The sequence below is a fragment of the Azolla caroliniana genome, unplaced genomic scaffold (genome assembly GCF_043228905.1).
Source record: "Azolla caroliniana isolate FFs.n. ecotype wild unplaced genomic scaffold, voAzoCaro1.0.p SCAF_3, whole genome shotgun sequence".
NCBI classification, from domain to species: domain Eukaryota; kingdom Viridiplantae; phylum Streptophyta; class Polypodiopsida; order Salviniales; family Salviniaceae; genus Azolla; species Azolla caroliniana.
Genome location: NW_028230438.1, coordinates 2,413,001 through 2,429,478, shown reverse-complemented (window position 1 = coordinate 2,429,478; position 16,478 = coordinate 2,413,001). Strand labels below are relative to the sequence as shown.

Genomic DNA, 16,478 nt, shown 5'->3' with positions numbered 1-16,478 from the left:
TGGATTAGAGTTTGGTCTCAAATTGACAAAAAATAGGGCGAATTGACTCAAGTGTTAAGGCTATGAGCTGATTTGCTTCACTATATTGTGACAATTGAGATTTTTGGACTCTTGATCTATAAAGTTGTTGATAGTTGTTAGAGATTTTAGATGGTTCATTCCAAGGTTCGAGATTTTAGATGGTTCATTCCAAGGTAACTGTTATTCAGTATTAAATGAGATCCAAAGCCTATAAAATGGTGAAGCAAAAAGACATCCAAAATGACTTGAGAGAAAGCAAACGAATTGAATCCTCAACTTAATAGTTATCGTAGACATAATTGTTTGAGAGATGTATGTAATACACCAAAGAATAAAAATTTAGAGACATTTTGGTTTCTGATTTTGACGCACCACAAGCTAACACTAAGAAATACATTTGATTAGAAGCATTTGTTTCCATTTCCTGTGAATGGACGCATTGATTTCCCCTGTGCTGTCACTAGGGCAATATTCCGTCAGTCAAATCAAATCAGCTCACACATTTTTTGTGAGAGGAGGAAGCCGATGTTTCCAAACTAGAAATTAATAACAGAAAATTTACATAATAATTGCTCTGTTTTTACTGAAAGATATAGAACTTTGTTATTGTTTTTTCTTCTTCAAATACTTTCTTCTTAAGTGTTATGTGAGTATAGGTAGGTGCTTAATTGTCTTTTTGTGCTTCTGATTCTGTTTTGCTTCCATCTATCTATCCCTCCAATCGGCTCACAATATGCATGTATAGCATTGACTTCCTTTAAAGGTATTGAAACTTTTGCTATTTTGATTCCTTTATACTATATATATATATGTGTGTGTATATAATGCGTTGACTATGTTTAGATTAGCATTTAGAGATCATGTCAACGTATCAAACCGTGTCAACGTGTTGTTATGTTTGTTCCCTTATACTAGTACTCAACGCACAAAGAAATAATATTGTTGCACGACACTTTAGACCGTCTAATGGGTACATAGAATATCATGATGTGTCAACGTGTTGTTATGTTTGTTCCCTTATACTAGTACTCAACGCACAAATAAGTAATATTGTTGCACGACACTTTAGACCGTCTAATGGGCACATAGAGTATCATGATGTGTCAACGTGTTGTTATATTTGCTCCCTTATACTAGTACTCAACGCACAAATAAATAATGTTGCAGCACGACACTTTATACCATCTAATGGGCACATAGAGTATCATGACATGTCAACGTGTCAACGTGTCAACATGTCAACGTGTTGTTATGTTTGTTCCCTTATACTAGTACTCAACGCACAAAGAAATAATATTGTAGCACGACACTTTAGACTGTCAAATACATGCAAGAAAGAGTTGTCTTCGTCTAATTTATTGGTTGGTTTACAAATCATTCATTTCTTAGACCGTAAACAAACAAACAAACAAATTGGAGCCTCATAAGTATAGGCAGGATAAGATCAATTCCATGATTTGGTCTATCACCATTGCCGATGAGGATGTGGAAACATTCATGCATTCAATGAAAAGATTTTGTCATGGTAACATAGAATGTCACCATTATTCATTCGTTCATGTTTTCTTTCACATCGATGACAACAATGTATTAGCAATTGGCACAAGAAGCTCTGTCGTGGTCACTTAAATATTCCTTGTTCTCGCAACAAGAGAAATTTGCAAACGTGTGAGAATATAAAAAATTCCCGAAAACCCAATAAGTCTTGGAAGTATATACACACGCATAAAATTTGTAGTTTAATTTTTCGCTTGCATTTAATATTAGCGATGGATATGGTTGAGAGCATGAAAAAGGCTTAGTTTGTAAAGCACAAGCCTCTACTTTTTTCCCACGTCATCGTACATTGGTATTGCAAGGATGGAAGACTTTTTGTATCGATGTTAACATGTTTTGGTGGAATACAAGAAGACTCAAGCATGGAAAGTATTCTATTTTGTCAATAACATGTTCTTGTTTCTCTACAATTTGATGTTTCATGCTCACATTTGCATTAGGACATTGTGACAACTACGATGAGACGAAATAAGACATTCTAACAACATTGAAAAACGTTAAATGTGTGAGCCACAATATGGAAGTAATTCCTTTATCCACCACATAAGGAACCTTTTATCTTGTCAAAATTTAGTGTTATTGTCATAAGGTAGTAATTTGAGAGCCAATAAGTATAAAAATAAGAGAATCCTCTTGTAAATTTACTAGGAGAAAATCCATAGTTTATTTGGAAGGAACATTCAGGAAAAAGTGGGGGATAACGCCATGGGTTTTACATACGATGGGTTTTACATACATATGTTATTTCCTATTGCCTATATATTCTTTTTTTCATATGATTTATATAGGTATTCTCTTTTGGGTATGGTTTGAAGGAACTAGACTCTTCTTTTGTTTGAACATGAGATTTGACAATGAGAATAGACATAAATGAAACGTCTATGGGTAAACCATAAAACGTATGACTATATTGTCAATCTAAAATAGATTACAACGCTATGTTCCTTGTAGTGGGTACCACCTAGGAACCATTAATTTTGTAATTCATTACAAATTGAATTTACATGTTTCTTCGTGATTGTTATATGATAGTAATATCTTTGAATTGGGAATCAGTTGGTAATAAAAGGTGAGGAATGTATGATAGTCAAATGCAAAGTGGTGGAAAATATTGGAACGGGGTTGTCATCCCCATTTGCCATTTTGTGCCAAGGTATTCATGCGGAAACTCATGGATTGGTTGGCTCCCATTGGTGCATATTACTTTCCAGTTCCCATCCTTTTAGGTTGAGCTCTTGTGTAAATTTTTGGCTATCAATTGTATGAACACTCTATCTATGTTGGGGTACATCCTAACATTATGTTCGCAATGCGATTAATGAGTACATCATGATTGGGTCATAAGACTCATATAGAACATACTTCATTTTAATTGGGAAAGGATGAGATGATTCCTTGGTTAACCAATGCTTACAAGTTCCATAGAATGAACCATACGTGGCATACGTGCATTCGCATTCGAGAATGATTCAATCAAACGTGCATGGTAAACCATCTGAAAGTTGGATTGGATTGACATGTTTGATTGGATTGACTATAGTCTATAATATATATTATGACCTAAAATTTGTAATGAAAACATATGGAAAAAAGAAAAATGGAGCACATATATACAAATCATAAGGCTTTATGTGCACTGATCAAGAAAGAATTGAGAATGAGTGGGGGGACACAAACCTCTGTAAACCTCATCCATTATTTCGGGATATTTGCAGGTCATGGTGGCTACGACAGAAATGGAATCATGGCCTGCAAAGAGCAAGAGCATCATGTTGTCCTTCATCAGATAACGTTTTTCCATACTTGTCTGTATATGCAAGAACACCGGAGAGGATGTCTGAATGCTCAGAATCTATATCTCTTTTTCTCTCATCGATCCAGATCTGTAACTGCTTTCTTATCACATCAGATTCTGCAAGTGCTTTATTATATCTCCTTCCAGGAATGTTGATCGGTATTTAGGTCATGCCTTTCACCATCGTATCGAAGTGAAGAAAGAGCCTATCCTGCTCTTTTATGTCTGGTAAGCCAAGCAGAACCTCACAAAAGCTATAGATAATGTGAGTTTCTTCATGACGGGCCCCAGAATGAGCTCGGATTTTCCTTCAAAATGCTCCCTAATGAACCTGACGAGGATGAGATCGACTCAGCTAGTGTATCTTTGCAAAGATTCAGGTCGCAAGAACATCATAAGAGCCTTCCGAATCGGAGCTGCGTGAGCTCCGACATGTCCAATGATGGATTCGGTCCTGAGAACAGAGAGAATGCTTGGGGGAAAAAAGACATGGACATTACAGAAGGCTGCCTTGTTGCCCAAAGGGCTAGCAAGAACTACCATTGGGAAACTGACTAGGCTCGTCTTGAATGTCTCTCCATAGGTGGAGATGCGGTCATCCATGAATTTCCACATAGATCCCTTGCAAGTTTGCTCTATAAAGCTCTTGGTTTTCTCCGATTTGAGGGAAGGCGGATGCGGCTCAGGGGTAATGGAAGCTGCATCTCATGCTGGTGTTTATCCGTCTTGATTGAAGATCTCCATATCTGGTGTAACCCTGCTATGAGAAGTAGTAGTGACAGAATAACCCTGATGATGAGCTCCTCAGAGATAAAGTTCACCATAGCCCAAGCTTCATCATTCCTAGTTCTCCTCCTGTCCTGTTGTGAAGTTATAAGACTTCGCCAGTAGAAGTGGCACCAAGAAGCATGGTCCTCTTCCCCTTCTACTTCATCATTTTATGCACCCTAGCCAAACCATACAGCCCAAGTTGTCCACATCCCTCCAAGGTTCATATCATGGGTGTTGATGAGCTGAGAGTCCAATTAACTCTATGATCGCATACATAGTAAAGTGAACTCCTTATTTTGTAAAGCTTTGTGGATGTAAGAGGTTCCTCAACGCATGTTCTGTGCCATTCTTTAATTTATTTATACAGCCTGGATTGGGTTCTCATTTAGGCGAGCTTGATCTCGATTTTAGAGATAAAGTTCTTCTTTATTCAGTGATGGGAAAGTTCTTTCTTTTTCACGTTATGAAACGCTCATTCACATCATGATTCTACTATTAATTACATGAACACTGATAATCATGTTTTTGCATAAGACATGATGGATTGCAATCGCTGTACGTTTTTCTAAGGTCTTGGATACACCTTAATTCTAATATTTCTATTAGACTTAAAAATGTAGGCTTAGGAATTACATACAGAAGAGTAAAAGAACGAAACAATAGTGGCCTAAACCAATAATGGTGGGATCTGGTCTTGTCGTCGGCTCAGAAAATGGGAGAAACTGAAGCAGCCATCTAAGGGTCCCAAAAATTTCAGAAAATTATTATTTCTGATATAGATTCCTTGTGGGCCACTCCAGTGCCCGATGCTGGCTTTTATAGTTCCAACTTTCTATACTTTTGACATTTTGTCTTTTTTTATAGTTTGCAACTTTTAATACTACGACTAGAAATTACAAAGACCAAAAGAATGTCATGCTCTAATTTCAGTCTCATGAATGTACCAAGAGTCAAGACTGATTGATTTAAATTTGAGAATATCTATATGTGGAATCTGATTGTATGATGGTCTTCCAGATTTTTTGTGTATTGAATTAATTAATCAATATGTGATGACATGATAAGGACATCGTTGGGTTAGGGCAATCCTAGAGGATAATTGTGAAGATTTCCAACGATCCAACAACTTCTGCAAGCTTATATACAATATGGTGATTTATTTCTATAAAAGTTATTGAAGTTCAGCAATCACTCTGTCTACCTTATGGTTTGTGTGATTTTCTTAAATTAAATCTGATTTTGAAACTAAATCTTTATCTTTTTGGTTGTAGTAGGATACATCTTTTCTCTGTTGTAGATTGAATACCCCAATATTGAGGATCTTGTAAAACCACACACCCATTCTATGTTGTGATATGAGCAAGTTCATTATAGCCATTCATCAATGATAAATATACCAGCATGCCAATCATAAATAGACGAGATCAAATACTCTAACGAACATGTTATTGTCCTGACATGCTACAACGTCCAAGGCACAAACAGTTAAAATTCATGTAGTTCATTCGTCACATTTATGTACAAATTGCCAACCAAATTTAGTGTGGAAATAATTCTGAAAATAAAATTGTTGGATATTACTTGCCCGTGCTCCTCCTTTAGGTTGAGCTATTGTGTAATTACTGGCTATGCATATTATGGCTAGAGTGACACGAAAAAAGTCTTGACGGTGTTCTTTAGATGAGGCAATAGGAAATGGTGAGTGTTAGGATTTTCTAGTCCAATCTTTTGTAGAAATACCATGGTAATCTGGTTGCCTATGAACAACAAGTCTCTTCAAAGCACAGGCGGTGTGTGTATGGTCATTGATGTAGAACTTGGAGAAGTATGAACCTTCTGAGGGTTTGGGATTCCACTGAAAGAGCAAGAATTCATGAATGAAGACTGTATCGACAATAACCAGAAGTTTTAGGAAGTCTAACTTTTTCGTTGGCATTTCAGTATAGATTTTCTTAAATTCTTCGTCCGCAGGGATGATTTTTTTTCTTGAGCTCTCGCATACCTGATATCCTATGTCTTTGCATGAATTGGCTCAAGCAAAGGGCCTTAACATCTATCGATAGGGTACCTCACAAGAGTTTGATAGAATGGATCGATGGTCACTAATTTAGGCTTATATGACTCTCCCTTCACTTCAAATAAATGTTGAGGACGCTTCAAAATCATGAAATTGTAATCACATTCAGGTGTGTGTTCAGCTGTCCTCATGTATTCTATCCATTGATCAAGTTGCAAGGCGGGTGCATAATCTTTTCTTTTTTTGCCCTATTCTTTGAAATCCTATTTCTGGTTTCCTTGCTAAATCTTGCACCCATCCCTGAACTCCTCCTCCTCCTCCTCCTCTTCTTCTTCTTCTTTGGGGCACTAACTTTGATACTGTTTTTGTAGAATTAGGTCAAGTATGAGTTAATCCTGCTCTCAGATAATAAGGAAGTCTATATTCTAAGCTATTTATCTATCTATGATAAGGGGGAAGAGAGAGAGAGAGAGAGACAGAGAGAGAGAGAGCAGAATCATGCCATTTCCTATTATAGATTCCTCTACACATGTTCTCAGCCCTTCTTTAATTTATAAAGCCTGGATTCTAGACTCTTGTTGGCGAGCTTGATCTCGATGTTAGAGATAAAGTTTTTCTTTTTTCCCGTGATGGGTGGGAAAGTTGAGGCAAAGTTGTTAGTTGTTTAGTGTGTGGCTCTATGTGGATTAATCATAGTAAACACAACACATTTGCAAACATAAGGGTTTATCACAACACATTTAGACATTGTATTATGAAATTGGCTTAGAATTTAGGTCTCAAATTAACATGAACAATCTTAGAAAAAAGGGGACGATTATTTACATGTTGTGGTCGTTTGAGAGGAAATAAGTACAAAAATAACTGACGGTTTGGGGGCGTTTCCTAATTGGGTAGTTCTAAGTAGATTTCTTATTTCCATGTTCCGTCAACGAAAAAGATAATGTTTGTATTTATTGTCGAGAGCGATAGTTCACACATACATTATGATTCTATCTATCTAGCTATAAATATATAATGCATTGACATTATGCTTTACCTATAGGTGTTCATTTATAAGGACAAGTCGATGATCGTCGTTGGGTGTGTTGCCAAGTATAGGAGGAAATTTTGAAACATTTGTTTTCGACTTGTAGTGTAGCTCGACAATATTGGGGAAGAACATTGACGATGTTTTCTTGTAAATAGAAGGGAACAATTTTTACATGGGGGGTTGTTTTCTGGGGGACTTTGGATGAGCAGTATCTTTGTATGAGGCGGAGCACTGCACGGAAGCATTACGTGTGTTGGAGAATACAATTGAAGCAGTTCTTCCTAACGTTCTTGGTGGTAAATTTTTTAGAAATTCTTTTGTTTGGAATATTGTTTCAGGTAATGCTTTATGGGTGTGGTGGAAGTGTCGTTGTAGCAAGAAATATGAAGGCATCGAGTACAATGTGGTGGATATGATTAAGATGTTGTGGGACAACTTGGTACACACAATTAAGGGAGAGTATGATAGTATTAAAGGAACACCGGAAAAGGTGCATAAGAAAAGGCAAAAAATCCGTGAAATATGGTGGCCAATACCTCTCTCGTTGGGTGAGTCATGTGAAGATCGCTGGAATTATGTTCCACCACGCTGGCTACTCCCGACCCCTAGTCCTTTCTTATTTCAAACATAATTGTGAGGTATATAGTTTCTTCTTTTCTCTTTATCTTACAGGTTGACAGGAAGAACATAAAAGAGGTGGATGGGATTTGGGTAGTTCTATGGATTGACAAGGGCGAGATGGTGGATGCGGAAATTGAAGCAATTTCTAAATTTGGATAAGGAGGAGTGATGATGGTGTTGAGGGTTGTAACATAATTTTATGAGAGACGAGGAAAGTAGTGTCATTTTGTTTTTTTTGGTACACGATTTTTGGTGGTAAATTAGCGAGAGTGAGATGGTTGATGTGGATTATTGAAGCACAATTCTTGTCTTTGATAAAGATGAGTGATGGCGGTGTGGGGACTGAAGCATAGTCTCTTTCGAAAACTAAGTTGTTTGTATGTATAGGATTGTGGTGGTAATCAGAGAGAAGTTTGATTTGGACTTGAGGAAGCAAAATGCATGTTTTTTATAAGGATGAGTGTTGGTGGTGTGGGGGTTGAAGCACAATCTATTCAGAAGACTAGACTCGTTTAGATGTTTGTATGTACAAGTTTGTGCAGTAATCTGCGAGAAGTTGATGTGGACTTGATGAAGCAAAATGTATGTTTTTGGATAAGGATGAGTGATGAGGGTGTGAGTGCCGAAACATACTCTCATGAGGGGATGAGGAAAAAAGACTCATGTATTGTTGTATGTGCAGGATTTTGGTGGTATTTGGAGAGATGGATGATGTGGACTTACTGACGTAGAATTTATGTTTTGGATAAGGATGAGTGGTGATGGTGTGGAGGTCGAAGCACATTCTCATGAGGAGATACAGAATTTAGACACGTTTTATTGTTTATGTGCAGGAATTTGGTGGTATTAGGTGAGATGGTTGATGACGACTTAATGATGCAGTTTTTAGGTTTTTTGATAAGGACGAGTGATGATGGTGTGGGGGCCGAAGAATAAGCTCATGAGGAGAGGAGGAAACTTGACTTAATTTGTTATTGTATGTACAGGAATTTGGTGGTAATCTGGCAAGATGATTGATGGGGAAAGAGGAAGCATTGTTGTTGACTTTACAACCACGAATGTGAAAAGTGGTTCTCTTGAAAAACCAAAGAACATAGTTAATCACCTTTAAATCCAAGATGTATAGGTTGAAGTATTGAATGGTTCATAACTACTCCATTCACATGTTCTTTTTTTTATATAAGTCTACTCATGATTTTTGGGCATAGCACTTGGTATCATAGTAGGAACGTGAATTTGAGGGCAAAATATTGAAGAAATGGAAGTTGACAACGTAGATGGAAGCCTATGAGAAAGAACACAATACATTATATCTACATATATTTATAATTTGTATGTATGTTCTATCCATGAAAACGAGAATGTATGTTTGTTGAGAGAGTGAGGTCACACATACATTATATCTAGACATATATATAAATAATTGCAGTGACTCTCTTTGGATATTTAGAATAACTGCATGACATTAACAATAATAACCATGTTCTTCATAAGAAATACATCATGTACTGTAATGCATTTAGGTTTTTCCAGGGTGTTGGATATTCCTTGATTTAGCATTATATTAGACTTAAGAATTTATATTTAGGAATTCCTAAATTATACTAGGACTCTTGCCAGCAAGAACAAACCAATGGTGTTCAAAACCAATTATGGAGAAACTAACATAAAGGACTTGAAAGAAAGCATAATTTAGCACGTTCTCCTAACAATAATGCATTGAATTTCCATGAAGTTTTGTTGTCTTTGTTCCTTTAAACTACATAAAGCGCAAGAAACAATATAGAAGCAAGATACTTTAGGCATTCTCTTTTGGCTTTGCTCACACATCAGATGGATGCTCATGATTGATACACACACACAAGAAAGAGTTGTATTTGTCTTTATTGGTTAGTTTACAAATCATTTGCTTTTTAGACCATAAACAAATTGGCCTTAGTAGGAACAATCTAAGGTCAATTCGTTCATTTCGTTTCTCACCATTGATGATGAGGATGAGGAAACATTCGTGAGTTTGAAGAAAAGCCTTTATCATGCTAACGGTCAAAATCACCGTTATTCATTCATTCAAGTTATTTTGGGGCATAACACTTGATATCATAGTTTCCTCCAGAGGTGGAGTTTGGTTTCAATCATGACATAATGGGGGGAAATACCTTTTCTGTCTTATCTTACCCTCCACTAGATGGTATCATTATATGTTTTGTATACGCTTATTGGATTGGTAATGGAAACTATGGTGTAGTTTTGTTTAAATGTTTTTTAAAAAACACTTCATATCATAGTAGGAACATGAATTTGAGGGCAAAATATTGAAGAAATGGAAGTTGACAATGTAAAAAGAAGCCTATGAGCGAAAACCAAATACATTATATCCACATAAATTTATAATTTGTATTTATGTTCTTTTGATGAGAACGAGAATGTATATTTGTTGATAGCGAGAGCTCACACATACATTATATGTACATATAGATATGTAATTGCAAGGACTCTCTTTGGATAATTAAAATATCTGGATGACATACAACAATAATCATCTTTTGCGTAAGATATACATAATATAATGTTACAATGCATTTAGGTTTTTCTAAGGTGTTGGATATGTACTCCTTGATTTTAACATTTTATTTGACTTAAGAATATATATTTAGGAATTCCTAAATTATACTAGGACTCTTGGAAAGAATGAACCAATGGTGTTTGATGGTTTTGGTGACCTAATCAATATTGCCTTAGTATGGTGGCATAGTTTGGACGTGTCTAAATGATCTATGTGGTGTGGCATGAGAAATGGATGGAACTTGGCAAACTAAGTCTTGAAAAATTCACATCTTTAAAAGGCGAAGCTACCAATTTTTTACAAACATGTCAAGGTCACCATTTTCATTCATGGTCATGTTTATTAAAGTTTTAAAATTAGCAACTTGGGACATAACATGGGCATGGAGTTAATTTGTCTCTAATCTATCCCATATTTGTTTAGAGTACTCAAGGTTCCTACACTTTGCTTAAGTGTGTCCTCCATATGAAGATGGAGCCAAGCAAGCGTTTAAATCATGTCACGTCAATGTTTGCACATCAAGTGCATTTGTGGTGTTATCAATGTTGGGATATACGACAGTTCCATCCAAAATCGTTAACAAATTATATTGTTTAAGTATGATTTCCATGTTCATACACCATGGTTGGTAACTTCTCATTGTTCACCCTGATTCTCATGTAAATTTGAATGTTGTTTTCTTCTTTCCCAAGAAAGATGAGCTTATTAAGGATCCATTACCTTTTATGGGAGGGAGTATTTTCTTTCTATGACCATTTTTACTCTCCACACTTTGATACTACAAGTGCTCAAGTTAGGAATATGATATTGCCAGCACGACGCCAACAGAAGACAATTCAACAACCTTACAAAATTCCCACAATCATAATGCTATAAAGTGAGGATTCAATTCATCTACTTTTTCTCAAATCCTTTCGTATTATAGAAGTCCTCTCTTTCTCATTTTACATTTTGGTAAAGTCACACAATTATAATTAATTTTATGTACAAACCATTGTTACTAAGTTTTTCGCCATTAGAAAACTTGAATATGCATTGGAGGAAATGATCCCCAAGATGTTTGAGCATCCAAAAACTCCACATAAGAATGTCCTTTCAACTTCTAAACATAGGATTTCAACCCATCTCTACCATCAAACATGAAAGTACTCCGTCCAATATTCCAATAGTGATGCAACCCACAATATTGTATAATTTTGAGTCAGATCTCCAACTAATCATGTCTACCATTTTGAGCATACTAAAGAAAAACCCAAATAAGCTTTAAATAACACTGCCAAAACTATGTTAAGTACTTCCAAATGACATGATTTGTAGGGTATTTAATGAACCTATGTATATTGTCCTCCATTGAAATGGTATAAAAGAAGCATTTACATAACCCTTGTTCAAGTCAAATTAAGTTTGAGCCTAATGTGAGCCCACCAATTATGACTTTTTATATAAATAATTTTGGCAAGAAATGGGAAATGGATGACAACAACATTCCAAAAATTTTCAGCACCTTGTATTTTACTAACAAAGGTTCCACACCTTTTCAAAGGTATCACTTAATGGATGATATAATATACTTGTTGTGACAGGTCTCAAGCGTGAATGAATTTTTATCCCAAGGATAGCTTAATCGAGCAATAGTGAAACTGCGAGCAGAAAGAAGCACTGCGATGACCCATGTCGTTACGAATTTTAATCGACAGTTGTAATGGTGCCTGGAGCAAGAACTATTCGAATGCCTGCAAAGTTTCAGTTATTTTTGTACTTACTTCCTCTCAAACGATCACACCATGTATTAAATAATTAAGTCAACTCCTTCTCTTTTTTTCTGAGATTGTTCATGGTATGTAATTTGAGACCTAATTCTAATCCAATTTCATATACGTCGTGTGATTTTTGTGAAGAGTATTTATTTTTTCAAATGTGTCGTGATTAGTGCTGTATTTACTATCATTAATGTACAGAGCTTTGCCTAAAAAGCTCGGAACCCAATCACTAAAAAAAGAAAAACTTGATCTCTAAATTCAAGATCAAGCTCGCCCAAATGAGATTAGAATCCAGATTGTAATATAAGTACATTAAAAAGAATGGCACAGAGCATGTGTTGAGGAACCTCCTTGAGGTTTGCACATGCACAAAACCTTTACAATAAGGAGTTGACTTTACTACGCATAAAATGGAATGATTGTGATCTGTTTCTCTCTCCATACATATGATTCTGGCATTCTTACCCCCCCCTCTCTCTCTCTCTCTCTCATTTTTTCTCTCAATTCTTATTTCCTGCAAATAAACACTAGGGCTGCTACTTGACTTCTGCTAGAAAGCACTCACAGAAGAGGAAGTCTGAAGAAGAAGTTTAAGACAATATCAACATAGAAGACCTACCTCAAATGGATGAAGAAGAATTTGTGATTTCGTTTGGAGATGATTGGATAGAAAACACGATAAGAAGAATCAATGCGCCTACTGATGCTGATACCAATGGGTCCAACGAAAGTTTGAAGATTTCGAAGCCTCCGCAAGCATTATTGGATGTGAGGCCACAGTCATATCGGCCGCAACTCCTGACCATCGGGCCATTGCATGACATGCTTCGTGACAGCGCTTCTGTGGATCGTTGTAAGGAACTGTGTGTGTGGAGATTCATGCAAACACAAGAGATACCAGATGTGAAAGTTCTCATGCAACGCCTCTTCAATGATCCCCGTTCTTTTCTTGACACCCATTATTCAAACCCTCTGGACTATAGTCCTGAAAGTCTCCAGCTTATGCTCACTCTCGATACCATCTTCATGTATGAATTCTTTCTGTATATGTGTGCAACTGAGTCGGAATCTGCAAGTAAGCAATACAGCCACTTCCCAACACTCTGGAAAAATAATATCATAACCAAGCAATTTTTCAGGGACTTGTTCTTGATGGGAAACCAAATTCCCATGTCATTTCTAATGAATCTATTTGAAGAGTTTCCAAAGGAACCCAACATAGAAAACGATGAGCTCAATAGAGCATTGGTTGGGCTAGTCAAAGAAGTAGATCCATTCTTTACCTGGAGTTTTAAGGACAACAAATTTCAGATTCCAGATTTTTGCCAGTGCAGTCATCTACTTGATTGCCTATATGTTTGGGTCCTCAGAGAACGACCACAACAGAATAAGATACAAGGCACCAATCGATGTACATTCCCACGACTACCACCGAATCCTTTCTGGATGCAACAAGCAGTTCACAAGATAACGAAATGTACATTCCGACGACTACCAAATCCTTTCCGGACAGAAAAAGCACAGTCTCACAAGATAGTTATGTCGCGATCGCCTGCCATCAGCGTCACAGCTCTCGAAAGTTGGGGTCTGGTTCAGAGCAATTGAAGGTGGTGGCATATCAGTGATGCACTACGACAAGAGAAACCATCGGTTTGATCTTCCACGGCTTGTGGTGGAACATGACACGGAGGATAAGCTGAGGAACCTCATTGCCCACGAACAAACCTCCAAAGATGGAGGTGAGCTCACTAAGTATGCGGTCATCATGGACTCGCTCATCGACACACCCGAGGATGTAGCGATCATTACTAAGGCAGGGGTCATAGAGAATCACTTGGGGAGCGATGAGAAGTTGCTCCAGATGTGGAATGACATGTGCATCAACATCTCAAATGAACCATGCCCGAAATGGGACGACATGATACACGATGTATTGGAGGACTATCAGAGTCGTTGGCGTCCTGTGTATGTGGAGTTTCACGAAAAGTATTTCTCTAAGCCATGGCTGGCGATTTCCCTCCTGGTGGGGTTTCTACTGCTCATATTCTCAGTAGTGCAGACAAGCTATACAGTCGCAGGCTATTACCAATCTAAGCCCTAAATTAACCGTCAGGGCAACAATAAGGAAACTTCGGTTATTTGTATTAATTTGTCATTCAGTTGGGATTTCATTGTACGTTATTTCTGTTGTAAAATCTTTTAAGTGACTAGGAATAATGGACTCATAAAAGCATGACCAAACATGGTTGTTGTAAGATTTCCCATATTTTATATTAATTGGTGATTACTGTATTACTGAGTGTCTGGTTACAAGCATGGGTTAAACAAGGAATCATGTCATCCTTTCCCTATTAAAATGAAGTATGCTCTGTTTGAGTCTCATTACCCAATTCATGATATACACATTAACTGCATTGCGAAAATAATGTTAGGATGTACCCCAACATAGATAGAGTGTTCATACAATTGATAGCCAAAAATTTACACAAGAGCTCAACCTAAAAGGATGGGTACTGGAAAGTAATATGCACCAATGGGAACCAACCAATCCATGAGTTTCCGTATAAACACCTTGGCACAAAATGGAAAATGGGGATGACAACCCCGTTCCAATATTTTCCACCACTTTGCATTTGACTATCATACATTCCTCACCTTTTTTTATCAATTGATTCCAAATTCAAAGATATTACTATCATATAACAATCACGACGAAACACGTAAATTCAGTTTGTAATGAATTACAAAGCTCATGGTTCCTAGATGGTACCCACTACAAGGAACATAGTGTTGTAATCTATTTTAGATTCACAATATAGTCATACGTTTTATGGTTTACCCATAGACTTTTCATTTATGTCTATTCTCATTGTCAATCTCATGTTCACACATAAGAAGAGTCTAGTTCCTTCAAACCATACCCAAAAGAGAATATCTATATAAATCATATGAAAAAAGAATACACAAGCAATAGGAAATAACATATGAGGGCAATCGAAAAAACCCTATGATAACAAAAGCAAATACTAGCTTTCCATTAGCCATCATTAACAATTCCTAATTTGTTTACATGAGACGGGCTGCAATCAAAATGTAATTAACCACACCCCACATGGGCACTTTCAAGAGAGGAAAACAAAATTGTTTTACATCTTTGAGTTGTGAAGGATGGGGAAGAAGGTGTGACGAAAGGATGTGAAGAGATAAGAATGCCGTTGAAGGATGTATGTAAAACCCATGGGGTTATCCCCCACTTTTTCCTGAATGTTCCTTCACCCTAAACTATAGTTTTTCTCCTAGTAAATTTACAAGAGGGTTCTCTTATTTTTATACTTATTGGCTCTCAAATAACTACCTTATGACAATAACATTAAATTTTCAGGAGACAAAAAGTTCCTTATGTGGTGGATAAAGGAATTACTTCCATATTGTGGCTCACACATTTAACGTTTTTCAATGTAGTTAGAATGTCTTATTTCGTCTCATCGTAGTTGTCTAAATGTCCTAATGTAAATGTGAGCATTAAACATCGAATTGTAGAGAAACAAGAACACATTATTGATAAAATAGAATACTTTCCATGCTTGAGTCTTCTTGTATTCCACCAAAACATGTTAACATCCATACAAAAAGCCTTCCATCCTTGACTCTTATTAGATCCCACCAAAATGTGTTGACATCGATATAGAAATACTTCTACCCTAGTTCCTAATGCATCACTAGATTCCTTTGTAAACGAGGCCATTTTGCAACACCAATGTACGATGACGTGGGAAAACATTGGAGGCTCGTGCTTTACAAACTAAGCCTTTTTCATGCTCTCAACCATATCCATAGCTAATATTAAATGCAAGCAAAAAATTAAACTACATTTATGCGTGTGTATATACTTTCAAGACTTATTGGGTTTTGGGGAATTTTCTATATTCTCACACATTTGCAAATTTCTCTTGTTGCGAGAATGAGGAATATTTAAGTGACCACGACAGAGCTTCTCGTGGCAATTGCTAACACCTCGTTGTCATCGATTGTGAAAGACAACATGAACGAATGAATAATGGTGACATTGTATGTTACCATGACAAAATCTTTTCATTGAACGCATGAATGTTTCCACATCCTCGTTGGCGATGGTGATAAAGACCAAATCATGGAATTGATCTTATCTTGCCTTTACTTATGAGGCTCCAATTTGTTTGTTTGTTTGTTTACAGTCTAAGAAATGAATGATTTGTAAACCAACCAATAAATTAGACGAAGACAACTCTTTCTTCCATGTATTCATGATACTCTATGTACCCATTAGACGGTCTAAAGTGTCGTGCTACAATATTATTTCT

At 36.6% G+C, this 16,478-nt stretch overlaps 1 protein-coding gene and 1 pseudogene across 1 annotated transcript in view; one reads left to right on the top strand and one right to left on the bottom strand.

The window, feature by feature from the left end:
* The window catches only part of LOC147865846 (putative UPF0481 protein At3g02645), a 47,389-nt gene extending 33,066 nt beyond the window's left edge, over positions 1 to 14,323 (top strand). The window contains exon 2 of the mRNA XM_087316196.1: positions 13,746 to 14,323. Coding sequence (XP_087172322.1) covers positions 13,746 to 14,239 — 494 coding nt within the window. The 3' untranslated portion in view covers positions 14,240 to 14,323. The remainder of the gene's footprint in view (positions 1 to 13,745) is intronic.
* LOC147865847 (cytochrome P450 716B2-like) lies at positions 3,229 to 4,359 on the bottom strand (annotated as a pseudogene).
* Positions 14,324 to 16,478: the final 2,155 nt, after the last annotated feature.